The sequence below is a fragment of the Molothrus ater genome, chromosome 17 (assembly GCF_012460135.2).
Source record: "Molothrus ater isolate BHLD 08-10-18 breed brown headed cowbird chromosome 17, BPBGC_Mater_1.1, whole genome shotgun sequence".
In the NCBI taxonomy this organism is placed as follows: Eukaryota; Metazoa; Chordata; class Aves; order Passeriformes; family Icteridae; genus Molothrus; species Molothrus ater.
The window spans coordinates 9,269,656-9,296,511 of record NC_050494.2 but is presented as its reverse complement, the minus strand read 5'-3'; the positions used below and the strand labels follow the sequence as shown (position 1 = coordinate 9,296,511).

Sequence of the window (26,856 nt, the reverse complement as noted above, 5' to 3'; positions counted from 1 at the left end):
GCCTCTGAGAGCTCTGAAGGAAGCAGGGAGACACTGGGCTGTGGGCTGTTCCCAGCTGGCACCCAGCATTGAGGGTGGGAACAGTGAGCCAGACCAAACAGAGCTGGGCAGACTGAAACACAAAAGTTTCACCTCAACATGAGGAAAAACTGCTTTACATTGGGGGTGGAAGAGCACTGAGGCTCCCCTGGGAGGTCATGGAGTCTCTCTCTCTCTCTGGCACCTAAATAACCTGCCCTAGGTGGCCCTGGCACATTTCTTTCTTATCCTGACATCATCCTGGATTTCTGTTCTGGCTTCCCCATGCCTTAGGTATCTTCCCCACCTACACCAAGGGTTTTACAGCTCAGGGTGACCCTCTGCTGTTTTGCAGAAGCCATAACTTGGATCCAGGAGATTTCCTCTGAAAGTACCCTAAAGAGTTACCAATGAGGTCTCTACCCTAAATCCTCCCTCCATTTGCCTGATTCTCATTCACCCCAAGTCTCCACAGTTCCAGGAGGGCACTGGCCAAAGTAAAATCTCTATAAAATCTGCATCTGCTGTGCTAATGATCACTGTTGGTCCCAGGCAGCCATTTCAGCCTTTCCAGACTCTCTGCCTTTACCAGCTGAACACAGACCACATCCTGCACAGGTATCCCAAATTTGGAACTTTATTTATAAAATGACTCATACAGGGACACAGTCCTGAAAGACTTCAGCCTGACAGGGCAAAATCACTGGGCAGGGCACAGTGAGACTGCTGAGGGTGACTGGAGCTATTGCCAGGGGCTGGTTTGTGGATGCAGAGCCCCTTTCTGTGCTTTAGGGACAAGCTCGTGTTCTTACACTGCTGAGTATATGCCAATGAATGCCACCATGCTATGTACAGACTTTGATAAGAACTTTTCCCCTAAATTAGATGGAGGAGATGAAAATGGCTTGGCAAAACAATGTGACCTCGGCAAGGATTCCCCAGGAGCTCGGGAGCAGCTCAAGTGAGGACACGCAGTGAATTATTCAAAGGGCTGCCTCCATTTCTCTGTTCTCTCCTTCCAGGTGAACTAAAATCCATACAGTGGGACAGTGGGACAATAATTTCTTCCCTTTGGTGCTATATTTAGATCATTCCTGCCAGCCATGGTGGGAGAAAGAGCCCAACAGTTCCCAGCAAGCACACAATGATGAACATCCAGAGGAAGATCCTGTCGATGACCATTGCAACGTACTTCCAGTCTTCCTTCACCTGGAACACAGAGGGGAGAGGCCAATTATTAACATTTACTGGAGATTAAAATTTATGAAAACTCTTAGAGCTTCACTCCAAAGCAGGATATTCTCATGTCATTGCTGAGATTGGAGGTGGAGGTCTTGCTCACACTTAGTGGAGCTATAAAACGGCAAAGCTTTATTCATCAATCACCTGAGGGCTCCCCAGACTGCAGGGGTGTGCATGTGAAGTCACAAATCCCATGGATAACACACCCCTGTGTATAATTAAGGTCATTTGCACGCTCACTCTCCCGTTTTCCATCAGCAGCAGCTGTAACTGGTGTGTAAATGAGGCTGTGATTCAGGCTGGGGTGGTGGGGGGTAAGAAATGACTCGTTTCCCTGTGCTCATAAAAAGATTTCCTTACAGATTAACAAAGCCAAACTCTTTCTGTGAAGGGATTTACAGCTTTGGGTGAATAAGCAGTGAAAATGAACCAGCCAATAAAAGTATCCTCACCTTCCTTTTTCCCCATTTTTGCCTTGCTGTGGGAGGATTTTCCAGCAATTCCTCACTGGGGAGTTCTAGTACAATGAGGCAGAAATGGTAAATGACTGCTTCATTAAGAACCCATATATATATACATGAAAACCTCTTTTATTACATTGCTGTTAGTAATTTCTTTCCCAGGAAGAGGCCTGATCAGATGGTAAAGTTCTGTTTGATACGACTGTACCCATTATGATTTCCTACAATTTCCCACTTGCTGATTAATAGACCCTAGGGCAGAAATTTGGCACACTGCCTTGTTCTTTGGGGAAAACATCTCAGCAGGAGCCCACTCAAACCTCCCCAGGGGCTGTGAGTGGTGAAAGGACAAAGGGACAGCAAAGCTGAAAAATGCATTTTGGTAAAGGAAGCAACCCAGCTATCAGTGCAGTGGCATTTGCAGCAGAGGATGTTTCCACAGGTACAGTGGTGTTGCTGAGCTCCTTGGCTCAGTGAGCAGTTTTGTGGGCTGGGAAATGAGGAATGCACTGGAGACCATGTTATATTTTCTCTGAACAAAGCATTTTCAATTTCAGGAATACCTGAATGTTGTGAAAAGCATAAGAATGGGTTTAATGTTTACATTCAATGGATAGATTTATTCCTTTTAAAAGCAGCATTGAGTTAAGCCAGCCTTTCCTACTGAATAGGCAGAGAAAACAACCAGGTTCACCCTGCATTTTGTCACCTTCTTGGAAAAATCTTATCTTATGATTTTACCCCTCTGCACTACCATTTGTAATTAGAGTGAGTAAAAAAAAATATTGACCCTTGAAAACAAAAGGAATTCTCTCATCCCAAGATTCTATAATTTCCTTGGGTTGTGAACTATAATTTATTCAAATTTATAAAATCATGTAGTGACAAGACAAGGGGGAATGGCTTTAAACCTAAATGTAGTATTTTAGATCAGAAATTAGGAAGAAATCCTTTACTGTGGGGGTGCTGAGGCCCTGGCACAGCTGTTCAGAGAAGCTGTGGCTGCCCCATCCCTGGAAAGTTCAAGGTGGAATGAGATGAGCTTTAAGATCCCTTCCAACCCAAACCATTCTGTGATTCTACAGTTCTGTGATAAGAGCTCAGTGGATAACTCCCTTTTGCTGCACTTACTTCCTGACCTATTCATCACTTGCTGAGAGTTGGAGCCTCTGATGCTTAAAATTCCCCATGAGAAAGGCATCTAAGCAAGCTCTGGATGATTGTTTTTATGGGATTAATGTTGTATGATGTAACCAATGTGTAAAGCAAATCTGAAATTTCCCATCTGATGTTCAGCTGGAAAGCTGGATTGAGTAAATAATGCCTCACTCCGGTGTAATAACTTTCTCTGAATATTTATGCTAGTAAAAATAAGTGCTAGATCACAGAAAGAAAAGAAACTTGATGAGTTTCTCTCTGAGTAAAGAAGAGGAAAGTGGGGGAAGAACAACTTGGACAGGAATTTGCTTCCTAGTGTAATGCTGTATGCAGAAATACTGAGCCCATTTTGAAAATGATGGCTGGGACTGCATCAGATGTTTGTAAAATCAATATCCAGGTTCAGACTGAGAGCACAGAGGGTGAAATTGGAAATTATGGGGAGATAATAATAATAAAAAAAAGAGAATGAGGGAGAGAAAATGATTTGGATTTTTTATTTTGTATTCTGCCACCATTGTAGCATCCCCTCGTGGTCCAGCAGCCCACGTGGAGTCTGATCTGCAGACATCCCTCTGACATCCATACAGCTGCCAACATCTGCCACCACAACTCCTGACCTCTATTCTGATTAGTTTTTAAGAAGCTCACTCAAAATTATTTTTGGGAAACGATCAGGGCAAGAACCAGCTGACTCCCCCACTCCAAACTCCTGGAAAGTGGGAATCTGCAGCTCTGCCCTGGTGCAGCTCCTTGTGGGCCTGAGCCTCAGGATTTGAGTGGAGGATTGAGGGGCCTTGGTGACATCTGATCCCCAGGACCCAGAGTCTGCAACACAGATTAGAGCAGTCCCAGGCGGTTTTATTGTACTTTGTTAAAAATAACCCTGTGAGATTATCCTGTTTCCTCCCCCTCAGCTTTATTCCTTCCCATTTTATTTTTAAATATCTTCATATCAGAGCATTCTGGAGATGCACACATGGACAGAACAACTTCCCAGATGGTGCTGGTGCTGTCTGGTTATTTTGGCTGATGTGTGACATGGAACTTGTTTTGCCTTTCAGTCTGTAATTAATTTCTAATGGCATTTCCATCTTCTGCTGGGACAATTCCACCATGTGTTTTCCCCAGTGCCCCATTGTGCCTGTATTGTTTGCAGATATCTTTCTGTAACAAACAACTGCCTCTTGCATTTCCCATTTTCTCTTCGCTGGAGCACTTAATTAAATGAGCTATTTACTTTTAATTTAGAAGCACTGCCCCTGTGGCAATGGAGCTTTAGAGAAAAAAAAATAAAAAAAAAAAAAAAGACAGGAACTTAAAAGAAGCCCTGTTCTCCTTCTGGGAAGGTGAATGTCTCTGGAAATATTGCCCACAAGACAGCAAGATGTGTCTCAGCAGCTGCATCAGAGGTGCCTGCTGATAGATTTATTGAAGACTTCCTTGAAGAAATGCCACAATTTGATTTTAAGATGAAAGCAAATTTCTGAGTACTGATTTTTTCTCCCCAATAAATTCTCATTTTATTAGATCCGTTCTGCTCCTCACAGTATATTTCAGTTCCAGAAGATCGTTTTCCTTCTTCTTTTTCATTTCCACTGGGAGAAAAAAAATTGTGCTTTCCTACTTTATATTACTTGGGTCCGGAGAGGGAAAACAGTGCAGCCCCACAATGGAGTCAGCATTATCCCCCTCTATCTGAAAACTCAAACTCTGCCTTCTGTGCCAACCACAGCTGCTGTGGAACAGTGGAGAAAGGTCACCCCGAGTCCCCAGGGGAGCCCACAGAGCTGCCCACAGCTCATTGCTGGATATTTTCCTGGTGCATTTCCTCACAGCCTGGGCTGGCAGGAGCTTGGGTCAGAGATCAAAGGCTCAAAGCTGCTCCTTTTCTTCTGCTTTTGATGTTTAGCACTGTAAATAGCTTTCTCCTCAGGATGATCACTTAATTTCAAGAGGGAAGAGCAGTAGAAGGTATCAGAAGAAAATTTGTGGCTTTTGAAGACTGCTTCATTTAAAAAAATTAAGAGGAAGGAACCGAAAATATTGAGTCCATTCTTGTTAACACCAACCAGCTCAGCAGGGAGAATCATTTGAAATGGGAAGTATTATTGGTGTAATATTTTTTCATTTGCACCATGGGGAAAAAATTGAGCTAAACTCAACTGACATCCAAGGGTTTACTTGTGATTATTGCCAGAGGGAGAGAGCAGACTTTAATTCCTGCACTCCTAATGTGCTTCTGAAGTGCTTTACCCTGGCAAGGAGTTTTGGACTGGCAACTAATGAAGATGAGGATTCACAGCCCATCTCTGCCACAGATTTGTTCTGTGACCTTGAACAGAAAGTTTGTGTTTTGGCTGTAACTCCTCAATGTAAGGAATTAACAGTTCCTTCCTCAGAGGGATGCTGTGAAGCAAAATCCATTGAAGAACAGAGGCCCTTAACTCTGATACCAAAGAGTATAGAAATGGACAGCAGTATTTAGGCTTTTCTTGCTGCTGCTCACTGCTGTGAAAAATGCAAATAAAAGACACTCTCTATGCTCAGGAAGTCTTGTATAAACACACTATGACTTGCACTGATTCAAAATCTTAAGAAATTTAAACTGTAGACAAAGCTAAAAAGCACCTTTTGCATATGGATCTGCTCAGGAAAAGGTAGATAAGACTTTTCTTTAAGAAGATGACTAACTTCAGGTTATCTTGTGCCACCTTTCATTATGGCCATAATTACTGGCACACAATATCCATAGTCCTGCAGGAAAGAGCTACAAGAGCTGTGAAAGGATGTGGCATTTGTTATGTGCATCAGTGTCTCCATGAAAAGAAATCCTTTCAGCCTCTACTCCCTTTATTTGTAGCCATATTTACCTCCACAGAATAAGCAGGAAATTTGTTCCCCCACGTCCCTGCACAGACCCAACTGCTCCAGTGGAAGTCCACTAATAAAGAATCACATCATGATACATGAGGAGAGCTGAACAGACCCTGCAGAATCCCCACACTACTACAGCTCCCCACAGCCTGCTTGGGCAATTTTGTTTTCTGGGCTCCACAGACACAGTCAGTGATTAATAAAAAGCAGAGAGTGTGAATTCCCCATTTGTCAGAGGCTTAAATAAGAAATAAGTCTCTGTTCCTGTGAGATGGCTGCATTTTGGTTCTCTCACAAACCTAACTGCTTCTTTGCTGCTTAAAAACAATTTATTCCTATTTTCTGCTGGAGAATCCATTGTTCTAGAGCAGCCCTGAGCATGACCTGTCTGTGCTGCCCCCTTGGCCATCATCCCAAGACCCCAAGGACACCTCCAGCTGTGCCTACAGTGGCCAAAACCCACACCAGAGGCATGGCTGAGCCTGCCTCAACATGCACACACCCTGCACAGCTCAAGGCTTGCTGTGGCTCCCTTAGCAGCTCATTTCTGACCCTCTGAAGGAGAGCAGGCTCCGTTGGGACACTCACCGAGAAATCCGCGTCCTCCGCCCGCAGGTGGTCTGCGATGTAGTGAACCCCCTCCACTGCCAGCTTCAGGGCTGGGGACATCAGCACCAGGTGCTGCTCTTTGGAGCCGTGGCTCTTGCTCCCCTGGGCTGCTGTGCCGGCCATGTCACCCTTTTTGCACTTGCACTTGCACTGAGGGGGCTTGTGCTGGGGCTGCTCCCCGTTGAGGTGGCAGCGCTGGGATGCTGGAGAGCCACTGGAGTGGCCGTTGGTCTGGGAGGAGTCCTCCTGCAGGTAGCAGTACTGGATGCTCCGGGACCTGCAGCGGATTGTCCCCTCCTCTGCCTTGCTGGGGCTGTACATCTGCTGCACACTCAGTGACCTGCCTTTCAAGACAGAGGCGGCCTGGCTGTCGCTCAGGGGGTGGCAGGAGGGCTGTGGAGAGGAGCAGGTCACCTGTACGGGCTCTGGGTGCAGCACAGAGTACTGCCCAGAGGGGGACTTGCAGATGGGCTGAGGCTTGGCTGGCTCCTCGAGGTGGGCACAGAAGGAGGAGGTGGGGGATGGCTCGTTGCTCTGGGGGCTGGGGGAGGATGAGGTAGTGAAGTTGGGTTCCACGTCCATCTCGGACCAAAGCCTCGGCGCGTTGGTGATTTTGTGCATGGACTCGATGAGCTTCTTGCAATTGTCCTTCACTGTGGAGGGACGTTTCATGAAAAGGATCCGTGGGACCACGTCGAGGAAGACCCTCCTCACCCAGTCTGGCATGGTGTGGGTGCGGGGGGAGCGGTGGTGCACGTTGAGCACGAAGACAGTGATGATGATGGACAAGGTGACGAATATCATGGTGAAGAGGAGGTACTCCCCAATCAGAGGGATGACCAAGGAGGTGGAGGGGATGATCTCCGTGATGAGCAGCAGGAACACAGTGAGGGACAGCAGCACGGAGATGCACAGGGTGATCTTCTCTCCACACTCAGAGGGCAGGTAAAAGACCAGGACGGTCAGGCAGGAGATCAGCAGGCAGGGGATGATCAGGTTGATGGTGTAGAACAGCGGCAGCCTCCGGATAATGAAGGAATAAGTTATATCAGGGTAGATCTCTGTGCAGCACTCGTATTTCTTGCTGTTGTAATTGCCCACAGCGTTGATGATGACCCATTCCCCACTCTCCCAGTAGTCCAGCTGGTCTACATGGCTGTGCATGCTCACCAAGTCTATCTTGGCTTTGTCGTAGGTCCAGGAGCCAAACTTCATCGTGCAGTTTTGCTGGTCAAAGGGGAAGAAGGTGACATCAATGCTGCAGGAGCTTTTATAGATAGCAGGGGGCATCCATTTAATTCTCCCGTCGTAGAAGAGGTGAGCCTTGGTCAGGTGGGTGACTGCAAAGTCACCATCAGCACTGGGGACAGATGGAAGACAAATAATGGCTCAGACTTCTCAGACTTCTCTAGGACATGTCAACTCTGGTAAGGAAATAGGATATTTAGTGCCTGGCTTCTAAATGACCTGAGAGATGTCCAAACACTGGATCCATCTACTCTGGTCCAGTGGATTTTGGGCTCTTGGCTTACAAAAGCCCTGGAATTCATGCACATGTCAGCCTTTCCCCAGGACAAGTCAGTTCTTTGATGTGATTATACCCAGGTTTTCCCCAGAGGTGTCCCAGATGTGCTCTGGAATGAGTTGAGTTTGTTTTAGAGGTGGGAGGAAGTGCTATCAGATAGTGTAGCTGTGGGCTGGGCAGAATTATTTGCAGAAGCTGCTAAAAATGAGAGTGTTGGGTCATCACCCAGTCTTTTATGTGAAAAACAGCAAGAACATCCTATTAGTAGGAATAATGAACATTAATCTTTTGATTTCCCAGTCAGGAAGAGAATTGGCTTTTGTGTTGTCTTCTCACAGAAACCCTCAACTGGGGGTTATCAGATAAACAGATAACAGCTCAGGAGTTTGTATTGGATAAATTGTATGAATAAACTGCATTTTCCAGACTTTTGGAGGAAGAACCAGAGTTACAAACAGCAGCACTGCCAGACAAAGGACAGGCTGTGCAGGGGAAGAGAGCTTCTGCTAAAAACTTGAGATGAATTATTCAGGCTGATACAGATAGAAAGCTCTCTGCTCCTGCCCAGTGCTTCTGGCTGGAGCCAGCCCAGCCTGCAGTTGCCAAAATCCCTGGGCCCTGCTCTGCTGCTTCAGTGCCCAGATGTGCCCTGACAGCAGCCACACAGTGACAGGGGACAGACCTCTCCTCCTCCCCGCCAGCAGCCAGATCATCAACACACGGGTGATCCAGCAGGGCTCCTCGAGCTGCACAAGGCACAGGAACTTTCTGAATTAATTTCTTTAGGAGACCATTCATTTATCAGCCTGATAATTGATTTTTTTTTTAAAGGACTTTTTGATAGTTTCATAGGATCATGGAATGGTTTGAGTTGGAAAAGACCTTAAAGACAATGTGATTTCAACTCCCTGCCATGGACGTTTCTTTTTTTTCCCCCTTCCACTAGAGCAGATTGCACCAATCCCCACCCAGTCTGGCCAGGAACAATTCCAGGGCTGAGACATCCACAGCTTCTCTGGGCAGCCTGTGCCAGGGCCTCACAACTCACATCACATATTTCCACTTGGTCTGTGAAAGTTCCTAAAAATGACACTGGTGTCCTATTGGGAAATAGTGGCAGATCTGGCACTTGCTGAGCTGCCTTGGCTAACACAGTTTCTGGGCAGAGATGGAAATGTCCCCAGTCCTCAGGATCACAGCACAGATGTCCTTGAGACAATTTTCTAGGTTGTTTGAATTAATGGAAAAATAAACTCAGAATTCTTGTGTGGTGGAGAACCAGGTTTTACTAAACTCTTCCTTGTTCTTTGTGTTCTTTGGGGCAGATTTTGGGAAAACCAAAAGAACAGAAAAGGACATAGTGACTTTTGACTTCTAAACTGGATTTTTTCTAAAGATTTAAAACACTTTGAAATAAAAAAAAGTGGAAACTACATAAAAAACTCTCACAAAGAGATTAAGACAAAATCAGCATGGTGATCTACAGTGAAGCAAACAACCTGGGCCATTGCACAATCCATCTAGCTTACCTCTTCTTTCTTGAATCTAATTTACACTCCAGAATATGTGATTTGGATAAAAATCACCTTTTTTTTTTTTTTTTTTCTCCTGGGTTTTGCCAGGAGCACAGTAAAGCCAGATTGAGACATGAAACATGCACAGCAAGTGACAGTCCAGTGCTTGCTGTTCTTGGTGGTTTTCTTTTTAAATCTCAATAGGAATATGGAATCCAATTCTGCATTTAATGATATCTCTGAGGCATGATTAAATAGCTCATTAACGGAGCAATATTTTTAATTGGATCTTATTAAAGAAAAAGGATTATGAGCTTCCACTATGAGTGTTTCCCTTCTTAGGTAGAACAGTGTATAAGTGGTTGGAAACACACAGGTGTGCATTTTTCTTTGGAAAACTCTTGGAAAAAGCCTCGCTAAACTCTTGCTAAAATGGCATCCAGGAATGATAATAGTTCATGTAGCTGTGTTTCATTCCCAGAAATGCCTTCCCTGGCAGTTCTGCAGTTTCTGTGTGATCACCACACTCCTCTTCTGCAAGTGTAGATGGAACCATTGTGATGCTGCAGATCTTGTGTGTCATTTGTTACTCTAAATTATCTGCTTTTTAATGAGGAACATATTTTTTTTTTATATTTTAATTGCTCACCTAACAAACCCAGCTTCATGCTGGGCCCTCTTTGGCTTACATTTTACAAATAACACTGGCACTGCCTTCCAGGCTGGATTTTTCCTGCAGTGCCACGGCAGGAGTGAACCCAGCTGCAGAACATCTCCTTGGATTTAGTCAGTTATTGACTCTGAGGAGCCACAAAACACCCTGGGATGCTCCTGCCTCACCAGCCCATCAGGACTATGAAGGAACTCCTGACTTTACTGAGTGTGTTTGGATTTCTCATTGCAGTTCAGTGCAGAGGAATTTGTAAGCAGGGTAAATCAGCCATGCTGTGTACACAGAATATATCCCAGCCAGCCACATCATGCAAAGGCAGCATTCCCACTTGTCTCACCCTTCACGCATCCATACATTTCTGCCTCCTTCCCCAAGATTTCCACCCACAAGCATATGTGGACCTTCAAGCATATGTTTAGTGGATGGGAAGCTGTGCCTGCTGGCACCCTGCCCATGCAGGGCAGCCTGCAGAGATTCTCTCTCCCCTCCTGTGTTAGACTCTGATTCTGCTCCTCTCCACATGAGAGAGGGAGCAAACAAGGTCACCTGGCTGTTGAGTGCCTTCCAAAGTCTCTCCCCACTCTCCAAGGGATGAAGGTGAGACAACCAACTGCAAACACAGCCTGCAGTTGGGAGACTGGGGAAACCCTGTGTTCTTTTGGACAGCTTTGCTGTGGGAAAACCCATTGCTGTTCCTACAGCCCTGTGTGCACCACGTGCATATTGCCTTAGACAGGAAGGTGGGAGACCTGATGAAGAGGGACAGAGAAAATGTGCAGACATTCCTCTGGAGCAGTGGCACGTTCTCATCCCACTCAGTGGAGATCACTCTGTTGTGACAGTTGTCATGAAAATCCAGCTGGAAGAAGGCGTGAGTGCAAGATAAACATCACAAGAACTGCAGAATTCAGATCATCAGGCTCTCATGGTTACTCTGACCTGACAGCTTTAAAAATATGTCAGTAATAAAGAACTGGAGCTCCTATATTTTTATGTCAAACACAGCAGTGCACACCATGAACGTGAGAAGACAATTACTTATTTTTTTCCAAAAAAAAGCAAAAGAAAAAAAAAAAGCTGCTGTGTGCTGCAGCCTTTGATTTCTCATTTTGAGAAGAAAGGCTGCTCTACTAAATCTCCTAACTTTATAAGGGTTTAAGGATGGCATTGCTTTACTGACATCTACCAGCCATATTCAACTAAAAAGCTCTGCTGACAGAGAACTTCTATTTTCTTTTGACACTTTCTATTTTCCTGCATTTGGGAGATACACCATCTCACAAAATTAAGTGTTTTCAGAGTGCATCTAAATGAGGCACACATCTATTTTAATTTCTGGTGACGCAATTTAAATCCAAACAGACCTTTAAAAGCCTGAAAATTATCTATACACACATATGGATATAGTAGAATGTCCTCACTTTAAGCATTTTTCATCAAAGAGCAGTAATAAAGAAAAATTGTGGCATTAGGAGCCTGCACCCTTTTGGTACACATTACAGAGATGCTTCTGGAATGTTCAGATTAAAATTCTATTCAAAGGGAAACCAGAAAATATTTACTGGAGAATGTATACCGATTTGTGCTACCAAATAACTCAAATGCACTGCTTGGAAGGCACCTCTGGAACTGTTTCCTGCCCAAAACTCCCTGCTCAAAGCAGGTCAGCTACAAGAGGATCAGGACCTTACCTAGCTGGGTTTTAAATAGCCCCAGGATCTTGGCAACTTGGGCACAAAACTTCCTGGGTACCCAGGGGAGATGTTTGTGCATTGATGGGACTTCCTTCAGTCACCTCCCAGCTTTTGCTTGGTTTAGTGTTTAGGAACCAGCAGTGCCTAAGGATGTTTTAATTGTTGCTCAGCAAAGCAGGCACCGTTCTCAGTAAAGGCTGTGCCACACCAGTGGAACGAGCACAGGGGGCTCAGGAGCCTCTGACTCTGCTGGGTTGGTGCATTTTGCTCCAATTCTCCCCCTTGCCAAGGATCCTTGCCAGCACTTTGAAGGCAGAGCTCCTGCTCTGTCCTTAGAATGGCAGGAGCAGCCCTTGGGTGTGAACAGAGCAGCAGCCCAGGAGAGGGATCCCTCCTGAATATTTCCTTCCATCAGCTCCTGCATTGCTGGGTAGAGCTTGGCAGCAAACCTCAAAGCATCTGAAGATGTCCGTCTCCAGAAAAACAATCACCGAACCTGCCAGAAGAATCAGGAGAACTGGAGGGTGAATTAGTGATTTTTTTTTGGCCTATTATAAATATAGCTGGTGCAGAATGATGAGATCTGTGCCAATGCACATAAAGAAAAATGTCAAGTATGTTTCCAATTTTAAAGGTTACACTGGGGCATCTTTTGGTATTTCTCCTCCAAAGAGCTTTGGGATGAGTCATAAAACCAGTGTTACTCCATAAATCTAACTGGTTGCAAACATCACAGTGTAGCTCACAAGAACAAGCTGCTACAGTACTTTTCAAAAAAACCTCTTTGCATTTCCATGATTTTCAAAAGCTGCCTGACAGATGATCTTCTTACCCCATCCAGTAATCCCTTTGTGTCCATTTTATCTCTGGATGAATTCCTCAAGATATTTCCTACCCCTAATTACAGAAATTTGTATTTGATTTTCCTTCACATCTGATCTTGTCTTTTTTCTTTCTTTTTTTTTCGGTAACTGTGGAGTCTAAGGCAGGGTTACTTTCTGGAACAGTTAATCCCAGAAAATACCAAGAAAAGAGAAACTTCTGAATTCTCAATATTCCCAGTAGCTTCTTCCCAGGTTTTACAACAACCACTAGGCTGGAGAAGACAAATGCTGTGATAATACCATGACTATCCAGCTGAAAACCAGCATTAGGCTCAAGGACATGGGCTTGGGTTGCCCTGGGCAGCCTTTAGCAGCTGGACTTTCAGGGCTTTCTCTGTGCTTTCAGGGGTTTATCCTCTGGAGGTCCTATGTTGAACAAGGGACTCAACACAGTGGTGGAGAAGCAAAAAAAAAACCAACCAAAAAACCCCACCACAAACAAAAAATGCAACCCCCAAGAGCTTATTCCTTCATTAGAGAAAAAAATACAATTAATGTTTTTTACTTCAGATATACAAAGAAAAACTAAAATGTGCTTCAAAGCCATTCATGAATGGAAAAACAAATCAATGCAGAGGATTAGATAATTCATTTAGAAATGATTTGGTGGTGCCTGAAGAGCCTTTACAACCTCAGATAAGGAACAACCTGTTTTTTTGGCAAAGAGGAGGCTTTGTCACTTCACTATGAGGAACTCATATTCCTCTGTTGTACATATGTTATGTCACATCCAGTAGAAACCATTTGCAGAGTCTTGGAACTTATCTCATCATGCCTGAAAATTCAACAGCATATTAATTTCCCTGTAGGATATTAATTTCTTTTCAGATTCCTTATGAATGTTGACAACTACATTTAGTCTCTAGGCCAAACCAGCTGAATTTACTGATTTAATTTGGGTCTCTAGAGTGGGCAAATGGAATGTTTTTTACAATAATGAGCCAAGATATGAGAGTAACCTCACAACAAAGGGTTAGGTTTCCTTAAAGATGTAAATCTGAAATCAATTGAAATTTTACCATTTCTGCAATATATAGCCCAAGATGAAAACAGGAGGGGTATTTGTATAATCTTTCCTGAAGGAGAACATCCCAAACAGAAATATCATATTTCAATAATATTTTAAGCAATAATCAGCTCTCACTAAACAGCCTGAAGACAGCAAAAGGTCAGTGTGGTCTCTTGATCTCTTCCACCAAGGTTTCTTTCCACATTCTCTTCCTCTCAGAGACCCAGAATCATTTCTAGCTATGTTATACTCCCTCTAAACTATACATGTATTTGGGTAAAATATGAGATGGACTCCTTGTTAGCATCACCATGGCTAATCACTGTCATTTCCAGCTGAGATGCCCAGCAGGAGAAGCCCTGGCTGGGGATGCAATTGGTGAAATGCTGTGCAAAAGAGTCTCACCTTGGTGTCCCCTCACTCTGGAGGTTTTGCCTTGCATTTGCCCTGCAATCCCTAAAATATCTGAAGCCTGATGCAGATATTGACTGCAGCTCTAGATGTGTTTGGTAGGAAGTTGGGTGGAAGAAAGAAGAACATTTCAGGGCAGAAAACATTCTGCATAAGAACAAAGGGAAATGCAGCAGTGAACACACATGGAATTACTGGAAACCCACTAATGTCTGGTGCCTAAGCTACATCCATGTTTAATTCATGGATAAAGTAACCAATTAAAAATGCATGATAGACTCATGACAACCAGCAGACAAATGCATGATTATTAATGGATCAAAGGAGGGAAGCAGCCTGGATTTGGGGAGCTGGGGCACGAGATCTCCCTGTGTCAGCAGGTCCCAGGTCAGTCAGATTTGTTACTGCAAGTCAGAGCAGCAAGGTCGGCAGGACTGAAAGACTCTTACAGGCCAGAAGAGGAAGAGAAGGACATTCTGGAGTAGCTGCTGTGGCCAGGAGATCAGACCTGGAGTCCCTGTAGAGACTCAAGTGAGTTCACAGCAGCAGTGAACTACAACAGCAGGGCAGAGTGTGTGAGGGACAGGAGCCAAAGGCATCCCAGCTCAAGGGCTGGGTGTTCTGGACATCTGGGGGATGTCTTCAGCATGAAACCACAAAATGTCCAGAGATCTAAAGGATACCAAGGTCTCCTGGAGTGTTCCTCATCTCTGGAAGTGCCCAAGGCAAGGTTGAGCAGGGCTTTGAGCATCCCAGTCTAGTGGAAATTGTCCCTGCCACTGGGATGAGATAATGTTTACGTTCTTTTTCATCCCAAACCATTCTGTCACTCTGTGATTCCTTATTTCCATCCTCATCAGCCCTGCTGAGCCAAGGGAGAGGAAGCAGAGGTGACATGTCAGGTTCTTCTGTGCCAGTAGCTCCAGCAAAAGGATGGTTTGATGCACAAAGGTGCCACGTAATTTCCTTTGGCACCATAGTCCACCACAACAACCACCAGAAGCTCCAAAAATAATATTCCTTGCCATTGTCATGAATTAAACAAGAATGACAAGGACATTATTTTTTCCTTCCAGTGGAAGCTGTGAACACCTTTCTTGGCTGCCAAGTGAGGCACTTTTGATGCACTATTCATGTTCAGAGTGTGTCCCTGGAGGGCAGGAAGGGCCAAGTGCCTCTGAATGAATCATTTCCATTGGGCTAATCTCTGAAAGGTGCACAGGGAGGATGCAGTGATTTCCGAGAGGTCTGCAATCACTCCACTCCACTGAGGATCCAGAATGAGCTAATGGGAAAGATAACAGCCCCTGAAGTCTCCAAAGCTCACAGTCCCCTGGGCAGATTCCAGCTTCAGCCATTTATTTTGGTTTTCAAACAGAAGCAAAATCATATCAAGCTAGAACCAGGCAACTGTTTATTAAAACCAAGCCTGGCTGCTGCTGTGAGGGTTTTCTCTGAGTGTCAGCCACATGCAAAGATGCTTTTCTTTGATGCCTGCAGCAAGTGTTTTCTCTGGGGCCGGTGCTGGGCTGAGGGACTGGGATATCTGACATCCTGGGAGACTTGGGAGCTGTGGTGGAGGCTCCAGGGAGAAAACAGCCTTGGCACTTGGGCAGCATCTCTAAGAATATCAACAGGCTCCAAAGGAAAGAAAGAAAACCACAAGCTGCTCCCTAGGAAGTGTCCTTACAAAGAACAGATTCCAAGTATCTGCAATAAGGAACAAGCACCTATTTAGAAATCATTCCAGAATGGTATTTAGCTGACCTGAAACCCCTGTTTGTAGATGCACAAGCCTGACATGTTTCAGCATATTTTCCTTATTTAAGCCCATCATCAGTAATTGGCTTTTCCAGTTGATGGTGATGAATTAGGGGAGAGCTCCTGGGTGAAATGAAATTGAAGAGGACTGAAAGCTCAAATCCAGCTTAATTGTGCATCTGACATGTGAAGAGAAAACAATACCTGGCATCCCCCAACAAAGCTGGCTGCCCAGAGGAAGGATCATCAGGAGAGCAAAGCCCCTGTGATCAATGTCAGTCATGTCATTTAAGGCACGTTATAGAATCTACATGCACTCCGACCACAGAGAACGAAATAAAGTGGAATTATTGCAGGAAACATTTTAACCTCATGAACAGGGAAAATTTGCAAGGATGGGTTTGCCCTCTGGTCACGGTGCTCACACTCACTTGTTGTAAAGGACAATGTCTGGTCTCCAGATGAGCTCCGAGGGGATTCGGATGGAGGTGACATTTTCATACTCCTGGGGGTCCCAGCGCAGCTTGTAGTCATGCCACTCCTGCCAAAAATGAGGTGGTTACAAAGCTGGGAGAGTTCAGCAGAAAAACTGAAAAGAAATACGGAAAAACACATATTTGGGGGCACCCACCTGCTTCACCCACACATTCGTGGTCATCATTTGATTTTTCTCATCCTGAAATGCAAGATCAGATATTGGTTACAAGAGCAGATTAAGAGGCCCAAAGAACCCTCTTAATATCCCTTAATTGTATTTCATTTACATAATTACAAATCACCTCTGCAATAAATGTAAGTTCTGTCTTGGAAATAAAAAGCAGATGTTTCTGTCATTTGACATGGGACAGGGCACAGCTGTCTGATGCCACTGAACAGCTGAGCCTGCACCTAAGCAATCCTGTGAGCAGATGGACTGGAATTTATTGGGATTTTACTCAGTGCTGATGGATTCAGCCTGGGATGATGATAGCAGGTAGAGGAAAAAGCTCCCCAGCCTGCCTTTGACCTGAGCACTGAAGGAGGGGAGTGATGGGTATATAAACCCTGACTCACACACATGTGCTGGATTCCAGTGCTCAGCTTCATCTGCAAGGGTGTTCTCCTGTGAAACATTACCCATGGACACAGTTCTGGGAACAAGAAGCTCAGCAGCATTTCTCCTTCTACCAACTAGAGGAGCTTGTGGCGCTATGGATTGGGTTTTCTGAACAAACCCCAGCTGCTCTGCTGACAAGGATTTCTTGGGCAGCCTGGATTATTTCCATCAGTGGGTAGACTTTCTATGCACAAATAGCATGGAAAAGTAGGACTGTATATACATATTTAAATAATGTCAGGCATTTATAATGCTGGCAGCACTGCAGTAGAGTTAATTACTGTTTGCTGCTTGCCTTTTGTGCCCTCTCAAAGTGACTCAGATGAATTATTACGTGGGGCAGAGCCTAGTGCTGGTCTGCCTGAAGTGTCCCACCAGAGCTCAGGGTTTATTTGTGGGGTTTTTTATCTCTTGCCTTGGTTGGCACCAAACCCAGCTGAGTTGGCAGAGCTCAGCTGACAGCAAACTGCTCATCATTAACCTTGCTCTTGTGGCAGTTCAGGATTGATTGTGAACATTAAAACCCAGGAGGTTTAGGGGGAGCTCTGCCTCCTCCTCCCTGAGCCTCCTCAATGCTGTTGTGGCACCAGATGTGACACCTGAGCAGAGATTCTCTGCCCTGGGGTTAGGGACCAGAAGCATGTGGAGGGAGGAGGAATACAAAAACACTCCAGTGAGAAACAGAGGGAGAGAAAAAATCCAGCTTCTTCTTTGGGTGCTGATGGGAGATGGAGATGAAGAATGCCAGGACCTGGACCAATCCTTGAGAACCTGCTTCTTCTACCATTTTGCAATTCAAGCACCTGAGGGTCTCCACCACAACCCCAGCACTGGGCATCCTGATATAGCAGGTGCTGCCTTTTCCTGGAATTCTCCCTGGAACCACCCACCCTTGGTGGAAGTTGCTGCCCATCAGCACACCATCCTCCTGACCCGAGTGAAGCACAGCTCCAGCCCCAGGGGATTATCTGAGAGGGGTTTGCAATGTGATAATGGCAAAGTTCCTTCTCAGCTGGATGCTCCTCATGGAGCCAGCCCAGAGGGCAGCAGTGACTCCACAGCCATGGGGGTGTTGCACTGCCTGGTCCCTTCTCTCAAGGGGAGCACAGCTCCTGCAGACACACAGGGACAGGAATCCAAGTGTGTCTCTTGGTGGCTGCTCCTGGACACATATTTCACCTCTCCCCCCTTATTCCTGGTCCCAGAAAACCCTCAGCAGTCCAGGGTGAGGTAAGGACATGCAGGAATGTAGAGTTCCCCATTGATTTCTGTTCCCCTGCCCCCAGCTTTTGTCAGCAGGAGCTGGGGTTTGAATACAGCTCTGATTTCCCTTTCAGACTCCTTGTCGTGTCTAACAACTGCAGCAGGGTCTGCACCAAAACTGTCACTGTCAGGAAGGGGGAGAGGAGCTGAAGAGCCACAGTGGTGGCAGGAGTGTCCCCAGCCACAGACTGGGGCAGCAGGGGTGAGAGCTCTCCTCCAGCCATGCCCACAGGTCCCAGCACAGCTCTGCCTGCAAGCTGCACTCCTAACCACTGACATGGTTTTAAGGAGATTAATTTTTCTTAAGTAAACTGGGAAAGCTCTGTGGAGCAGGTGTATCGATCCCCCCTCTTCCACGATTCAGCAGCTGCATAATGGGAATCTCTCTCATGCCTCCACAGTCACTAATGTCTTATCTTTAGTCTTATCAATTATTCAGTTGAGAACCATGCAACTTCAACATTAGCAACTGCAAACAGCCCTGGAAGCCTCAGGCTGATGTGAGAGTGAGGAGGGGAATGGGAGACCATGGCTGTGCTGCAAAGCTGGAAGTGGATGGCTTCTGCACGAGGAGATGAGACTCTCCAGCAACTGGTGTCTTTGATTCCCCACCCCTGAGCCATCTCAGCTGTTTCCTTTTCATCTCAAAAATCTGATTTCAAAATATAAAACTGTGTGGAGAGTCATCTGTTAGGATTGCCCCACACCAGTAATGTCTTTAGGTTGCATTATTCTCTCCATTGTCACAGGAATTACAGAATGGTTTGTATTGGTAGAGGCTTCAAAGCTCATCCAGTTCCAACCCTCTCTAACACCTTCCACTAAACCAGGCTGATCAAAGCCTCATCCAGCCTGGCCTTGAACATTTCCAGGGCTGGGGCATTATTCTGCCACATGACTGCAGTAAAAAATGACAGGGAGTCCCCTCTTCTGAAAAACAGGGGTTTGGACAAGATGGCCTTTAAAGGTCCCTTCCTACCTCAACCCTTCTATGAAAGCCAGCCCAATACCTGCTCAAAGAGCGTGCAGCTGCACAGACACTGTCCTGGTAAGTGCCACATGCAAGTAGGGACAGGAAGGAGAAAAATGCAGGAGGAAGATCTGCACAAGCTCTAAAGCCTGTGAGTGTGTCTGGCATCTGCAGCCCTGCAGGGACCTCCTTTGTCCAGCACTTGACCCCAACACACTGTGCCAGATAATCCCATAAATACTGTTACAGTGCACATCAGTCTGCGTGCAGACCACTCTGTTTTGTACAGGGCATATTCAGTCTGCACGTGTGACTTCTACCTGAGCAAACACTCCGAATTTTCTTGTTAATATCTGCAAGATTAGCTAAAAACCCTCAAAACTTTCATTTGCAGAAACCTCTTCAGGCAATCTCTCTTCCCAAGGCGTGCAAAGCACTGTCCCTATTAGCTTGTGTAAATTAGTGTTAATGATCATGGCTCAAATTCCAAATTAGTTATTCGATTTATTATTTTGCCAGAATTCTCTGACATTTATGCCAGCAGCTCCACTGCCCTGCTGTGATCAGTCCCATGGGTTTTGATAGGGAATTTGGGATTTTGCCTGTAGTAACTGAAGAGTAGAGGATCCACTTTGATGCCCAGCTACTCACATGAGTCCCCCCGTGTTCCACCAGCTCCGTCCGCATGATCGCTATTCTCTGCTGAGGGCAGAGCCTTCCCAACCCACCCCTGGGTCAGCCAGTAAAGCCCACACAGGAGCCCACACCAGGAGCCTCTCCCTGGGCCCAGCCTGGCTAATTTTGACCTTGGCTGCACAAAGAGGCTGCACTTACGACATCGATGAGCTGCGCGATGGAGAGGCCGAAGCGCACCAGGACCACGTCCGAGATGTTGGCCACGGGACGGGACCACTTGTTATAACCAGAGAAGAGTTTCTTCAGGAGCCTCTCCTCTGCATGGGCTCGGGTCTCCACGTGGCCAAAGGCTGTGGGGAAGGAATGAAAACACCTGCAGGTCCACGGGCTGGCTTAGCTGGAGTCTTCTCCAGAGGGAAACTCCAGCAAGCCACAGCTTGGGGACACACGGGAGGGTGATGCTGCTTGGGTGATTTGTCTCCCCTGACATTGCCAGGTATTCCTCGCTCTGTTCACCCACTAATCCAAAGCAGGGTTGGTCTGAATAAAGTGGGTGCACCAGTAATACCATCTAGAAAACACTTCATGAGCCATTCTTCCCTGAATCTGGTCTAATTTTTATGGCCACTTTGTGGCAAGTTTCTAGCACTGGAGTCTGCAAGCAGGGAAGAGGGATGCTAGAAGGGCAAGCCAAAAAGGAAAAAGCAGCTTCCTGCTGGGAAATAGGGATTTTGGATCAGATTTACACATAAAAAACTGGCGTTACATCTATTAGAAAAAAAAGGCAGACTGAAATTCAGCTCTTTAACGTGCTTAGTGGACATTTCACGAAAACAATGGGAGAAGGAAGAGGATGGTGGACAGCACAAGTTGGATAACAAGATCCCAGTTTTTCTCAGGCATAACTTTAAAAGTTGGAGGCTGCAAGGAGCAGCCCTGACCCCGCACGTAGGCTCCAGGAGCTGTCAGAGGTGCCTGGTGGTTGTTAAAAATTAAAGCCACATTTCATCCAGGGGCTGCTGGAGGAGCTGCTGTACCAGACAGAGGGGAGAGGGAGCCGGGGGCTGTCCCCACGTCCCTCCTGGAATATGGCTTCTACTTAGTCTGCAGCTGCCCTGGATTATACAAAGGGAAGCATTAGCTGAGCGCTGGCTGTGCTCTCCCCAGCCGGAGCTGTAGCCCCGAGACACATTAACACACTTTACCCAGGGAAGAAAAGCCCAGGCAAGAAGCAGGATGCTGAGTCCCCGTCTGGATTCTCCCTCCTGTCCCCTTCCCACCGTGGCTTTAACCCTTTCTCCATCAAATCAGACGAAAGGAGCAGAGAATAAAGGCAAAGCACTGCCCAGCAGAGGCTGGTGCTCAGGGGACCAGAAATGGTGGGGCAGAAGGGTGGAGGAGTCAGGGAAACTCCCTGTTGAACAGGGGCAGCTCTCTGCAGCGTGTTTTTGAGAGGGATGAGGGAGCAAAGAGCTAAAGAGCAGAGCAAGGGGAGAAGAGCTTTCTCAAACTTACCGGGGAAAATGCTGGCACACAGCAGCAGGAGGAGGTTTCTCTTAGGCACGAGAAATCCCATGGTGGAGCAGAGCTTCAGTGTGCAGAGCCTCCCGTCAGGGCAACTTTTCCGCTCTGAGCCTCTGGGTCCTCCAGGTTCATTCCCCTAAACTCCTTTCTCTCTCTCTCCCTCTAGGAAGGGATAGCAGCTGGTGCTTTGTTTTTGTTGGGTTTTTTCGCTTCTCTCTTCTGAGTGATCTCCAGCTCTTGCTCCTCGAAGGATGGATGCTCTTTGCTGGGACGCTGCTCTCGTTTACTCGCAGCGATGTGCCAGGGATGCAGAGAGCTCCTGGGAGAGCCCGGGGTGCCCAACCTGGCTGGGCTCTCCTCTGCTCCTCTCCCCTTTCATTCAGGGGGCTTGGCTGCCGGTTTGTTTGCTGCTGCTGCTTTCAGCCTTCCCCCAGCCCTTGGGGCAGCCTTTGCTCGGGTTCTGCTGCTGACGGGCCACCGATGATGCCTCTGGAGCAGAGAGCGAGCACAGCGTGTTTGTGTATTTAATGTAGTCAGTCCTGCCCGCCTCCTGCTTAGGAGGAGGAGGAGGAGGAGGAGGAGGAGGAGGAGAGAATGCCTGCGCTCCAGCAAACAGGCTGCAGGGAGGAAAACTTTTGCAGGAGAAATAAAGGGGGAGATGCAGAGCCCAGCTGCAGCCAGAGGTGCATATGGGGCCAGCTGGGATCTTTATAGCACCGGAAGCCCAAACAGTTCTTAATTAACAAAAGCTGTCTCTTTAATCTCATCCAACTGCTTTTCAAAATCACTCCAGTGTAATTAGACTGAGATATTTCTGGCTTGGGCACGTATCTTTGCTGTCAATAATTACTGGGGTGATGAACCTGCCCAGGAGAACAGGGCTCTGCTGTCCTCGGTGCTGTACAAACATGTAGTACAAATACAAATATTAGTGTCTGCCCACGGGCAATATTGCAAATCAGGGGTGAGACTGAGACAAAGTCACTTGGATTTATCTATATGTTTGAATGTACCTTAAATGCATCACAAAAAACTCTGGTGAAGTCTTGCAAATTTGGTGGAGGAAAGGATAACTCCTTGTGTTAGTAAGGAATTATTACTCCAGCCCTTCATCTCACATCCCTGATTCCTTGCATGGGAGACATGGAGTGGAACTCTCCCTGTTTCATTTCCAAACTAGCTTTGATATTAACACAATTACTTCCACACGGATAGCAAATGGATTTAATTTTCAGGCAGGGGTAATGTTGCCAGCTGCAAAATTAATCAGAGTCTGTTCTAATAATATTAGCTACATATTTTATGTATAATACTTTCCCTACTCCCAAAGCATCTCAAATATCTTCCAATATAATAGATTGCTCACTGCAAATGGGGAGGATTAAAGTCACAAGAGAAAATAGGTCTGTAGTGAGATTATAAATAACATCACTATAGTAGCAAACTCCACTTGCCTTGTTTTTCTTATCTCATCTCTTTCTCAGCAATTGCCAGCCTTTCCAGTGACAAATCACACCCTATTTTCCCACTCTATGGATTCCTGTACAGTTTCCTGCTTTACTTTCGGAGTCCTGACCCTCACTGCAGCACCTGAGCACCTGTGATATGCTATAAAAATCCATGGTGCTCATTCCAGGGAACCATGCAGCACTAATTTAATAAGCAGCAGATGTGAGATCAAATTAACCCAGAGCTGAAGTGTGGGATACATCCTGAGAGCTGGGTCCTGTGCAGCTCTGAGCACTCCAGCAAGGGGGGAGCAGAGGGGCAATCACTCCTCACCAGGGTTAAAACAGCATCACTCTGCCTCCTACTGCAGCCACACATTCCCAAAAAACAATACTAAAAACTCCTAGCATTTCTTTAAACACCTTTTCTCTGTGGAATCTGAAGTCTGCAGGTTCTTGTAGCCCTTGTTATGTCCAGCCCTGCTCAGTTCTGACCCAGCAGCATCAAATGGGGAATCTTCGGTTTCTGTCCACCTCCATCCAGCCATGAGCACCAAACACAAGAAACAGTGGGAATAGGATTTCTAAAGGCCATTTTTCAGTGAGGCTGCTGCTCTGCACAGGTCACACACGGAGCAGCCAAACCCAAGGGATGCAAGATCAACTATTCCCTCCTGAAAACCTTGGCCATAAATAATACAGGTATCCTTGACTACAGGCCCTCCTGTGCAGAGCTGATTCAAATCCCATAGACAAACTCCATCCATCTTCACCTTGCCTGGCTTTCCATGCTGGCGAGCAAACCCTGCCTTTAGATTAACCCTATAAATTATTTTGATTAAAAAAGGATTTCCTTCTTTTGGAAATTAATCGTAAATCACTATTTCCTGTGAGTGAAACGTTTATCCCTCACCTCGCTGGCCATGTGTGGAATGAGCATATTTTACAGTGGTTTCTGTGCCTTGAAGTGACCTTGTTAAATCTCACTGCCAGTTTCTTTCTGCATCATTGGGCCATAACAAAATTTTCATCAGCTCCTGTGTGAATTTGGAAGGTGATGACTTCCACTGGTACATGTGCAAGGGACTCTGACTGGAACAAAAGATGCCATTTAAAGGTTTTAATTATTTTTTTATTGTGGCAGAAGGCTACAACTCCAGCCTGATTTCCAGGCACCCAGCTCTGAGTCTCCTCATTATTATTATCTTCCTTTGTCTGAAAAAGACGTGGATAATTTGGGTGATCCAGATGTTCACAAAAGCTCATTCAAACATCCCAGCTATTGAAGATTCTAGACTGAACAAAACAGAAACAAGGCAGTGTTTCCCCAAGGTTTCCAGCGAAATCTCAGACTTGTCCTTGGAAAAAGGGCAAACCAGTAACAAGCTCAGTTTTGAGCCATTTAGTAGAATTCCATGGTTTTGCAAGGACCTGGTAAGTCTTGACTGTGCCTTCTTGCATTCTGCACTCCTGTAAAATCTCTTCTTTACTTTAAACATTTCTCAAATAATTTTTATTCTATAAAAGACACTGGCAGAAGCAGATTGAAGGTCCCAGAAAGGTGGGTGCCTGCACATAAACTGTGCCTAAGCCCCCTCTCCTGCCTCATTCAATATTGAAAATACTCAGCTGCTCGAAGAGGCAGAAGCTGCTGCACTGCCAGGGAATCCTGGGACTGCACATTTCCTTTGAATTTGCTCTCTCTCCATGATCTTGTCTTGGATGTCACAGCCAGCTCTCCAGGGCAAGCCCTTGACCTCTGTTTATTTTGTAAAATGTCATTGGGATGTTTAAATCTACAAGAGTAAGACATTATAATGATAATATCTCCTTACCCGTGTCCCATTTGGGCCTGGCACGGGGAACAGCTCAGGTTAATGGAATGCTTGAGAAACACCAGCTTTGCATTCAAAGGGGATTTTTTTCCTTGTCTCCTCATTCCTGTGAAAAAGATTTCCCTCTCCTGTTCCTAAATGCTTTGTCATCAACAGGGGCTTCAGGTGGGGCAAAAGCAGAAGTAAGAAAACCAACAGTGAAAGAGGAGAGATCTCCTTTCAGTGAAAAGTGCCCTGGAATGAGCAGAGCAGAGCAGAGCAGAGGGATGTGCCAGGCTGATTCTGAGCAGAGCAGGCTCCGTCTGCCCCTGGGGAAACCTGCGAGCTACTGCTGGCCTCTCAAGAGTGACTCTGATTTATTCATCATCTCAGTTTGTTTCTGACGTGAAAGAATGCTTCAAAAGACACTTTTAACTAAATCAAAGACTTTTTACTGTGTGAGAGACTTCTGGCCATGCAGGGGAGCTGAGACACCTGCACGGGAGTGAGAACAGCAGTAAAACAACACTGTAGGAATGGAAAAGGATTCAAACCCTAATAAGCACACAGAGAGGAGGGAGAGATGCTGCCTGTAAATGTAGGAATGATTATTTCCAAAGCAGTAGATATAATTATGGAGCCCAGGCTTTTCCAAGGCTTCTCCTCTTCTAGGACGTTGGTTGTTTCAGCCACTGGATTCTACCATATCCCCTTGCTATTATCTCCTGGAGCACCCTGGTGGCACTGACCAGGCCCTGAAGACCAAGGCAGTGCCATGGCTTTGCCAAACCTCACTCACAGTGAGATCCCAGCTGTGTCTGAGATGCTCCAAAGCTGCCCCTCTCACATGATTCCCCTCCAGAGCAGTGGGGGCACACAGTGAGCACACCTGGCAGCCCAGCCCTGGCTGCTTGGGACACCACAGGCACACATTGTCCAGTCAGGGTAATGCCTTAGGATTTTAGCTTTTATATTTTTCAGATCCTGTGCTTCTTTAGTGTATAACTCTAAAGCTCCATAGCTTGTTAGTTACTGTCTTCCCATTTTAGTCAGGTGAAACAATTTCTCTCTTGGCCTCAAACCCAAGGATACCCTACTGTTTCAGGCTCTGAAAAGTACAAACAAAAAGTAAGTTGGGAGAGGAGGAAACTGTGGGTCTATGACTTCATTGCCTGAAGCTGTAATTGGAGGATTAACCCCTGATATGTAAATGGACCAAATTCATAATTGTGTGAAGAATTCATGACCATTGTCCATCTTGAGTGTAGCCCCTCTCAGAGGCTTTTGACTGCCCAAGGTGTACCTATTGAAGGCCTTTATTAAATACCTGTTTTTACTCTATTAATCCTGTCTAGCTCTGCTCCAGGCAGCCACTCCAAGGCGTCGAGGCCCCCCCAGTGCTGAGCCAGGGCAGCCCATCCATGAGGAGATGCTCAGTGGGTCTGGAGCACAGAATGCACACTCCAGAGCAGGGCAGTGTGGCTAATGCAACATCCTCCCCTCCTCTCTGTGTGCTCATTAGGGTTTGAGCCCCAGCACAAGAGCCCTCATGCCTTAACCTTTTGGGTTGCCTTGGAATTCTCACACATTGCCAGGCTGGGAGCTAAGGAGCTCAGAACCTTGCAGGATTAGCTCCATAACGAAGCTCTGGGGAGAATCCAGTTGTATTTACCTTTGAACAGCCTGTGCTGATGGAGAGCAGGAGGAATTCTCTCATTCCTTCTGTCTCCAGACCTGTTCCCACCTCTGTCCTCCACAGCAAGACATTGATTCTCTTTTTGTCTGACAAATGACTCATCATGCCAACAAAACGCAATAATCCACCCATTTCTTCCTCTCTGGATTTCTCTTCTTCCTGTTGCTCACTCAGGCATATCCTGGGAATTTCTGAATAAAGCTCTTTATTAATGAAGCAACAGGAGGATTTGTGGTTCTGGCTATACTTAAACAAAGCAACAAACAAAGTGCGCCAAGCATTGAAAGAGGAAATGAAGCAAAGCAGAAAGTCATGGCCTCATTAAGACTTCCAGCTCTCCAACTATTAAAGGGCTCATGTTACAGATCAGATGGACCTCTACATCTTATTTGTAAATGCCAGACTCCATTGTAAAGAGCCCATAAAGAGCAAGGAGGCAGCTTTCACTTCTCTTAAGACCCACAAAGATGGATTTTTAAATTAGAGAACTGAAGCATGTTTCTCCAGACAAGTTTGTTCTCCAAGGATAGCTTTGGTTTCACTGCTCAGCTTTGTGGATCTAAATTAGGCTCT

The 26,856-nt window shown here is 46.0% G+C and overlaps 1 protein-coding gene across 1 annotated transcript; it reads right to left on the bottom strand.

Annotated features, from left to right (window-relative positions):
* Positions 1 to 639: 639 nt before the first annotated feature.
* On the bottom strand, positions 640 to 21,849 carry CHRNA4 (cholinergic receptor nicotinic alpha 4 subunit). The gene is made up of 6 exons (XM_036395981.2): positions 21,317 to 21,849; positions 20,000 to 20,151; positions 16,468 to 16,512; positions 16,268 to 16,377; positions 6,345 to 7,725; positions 640 to 1,227 (listed from the first exon to the last, which is right to left on the bottom strand). Exons 1-6 carry the CDS (start codon positions 21,375 to 21,377, stop codon positions 1,102 to 1,104), a joined length of 1,875 nt encoding a protein of 624 aa, XP_036251874.1. The 5' UTR covers positions 21,378 to 21,849; the 3' UTR covers positions 640 to 1,101.
* Positions 21,850 to 26,856: the final 5,007 nt, after the last annotated feature.

Excerpts from the sequence above, each read along its gene's own strand:
- CHRNA4 (XM_036395981.2), bottom strand. The coding sequence starts at position 21,377 with ATGGGATTTCTCGTGCCTAAGAGAAACCTCCTCCTGCTGCTGTGTGCC. Across the intron at positions 16,513-19,999 it reads TCGCGCAGCTCATCGATGTC|GATGAGAAAAATCAAATGAT; the intron begins GTAAGTGCAGCC and ends CTTGCATTTCAG. Across the intron at positions 16,378-16,467 it reads CGAATGTGTGGGTGAAGCAG|GAGTGGCATGACTACAAGCT; the intron begins GTGGGTGCCCCC and ends CATTTTTGGCAG.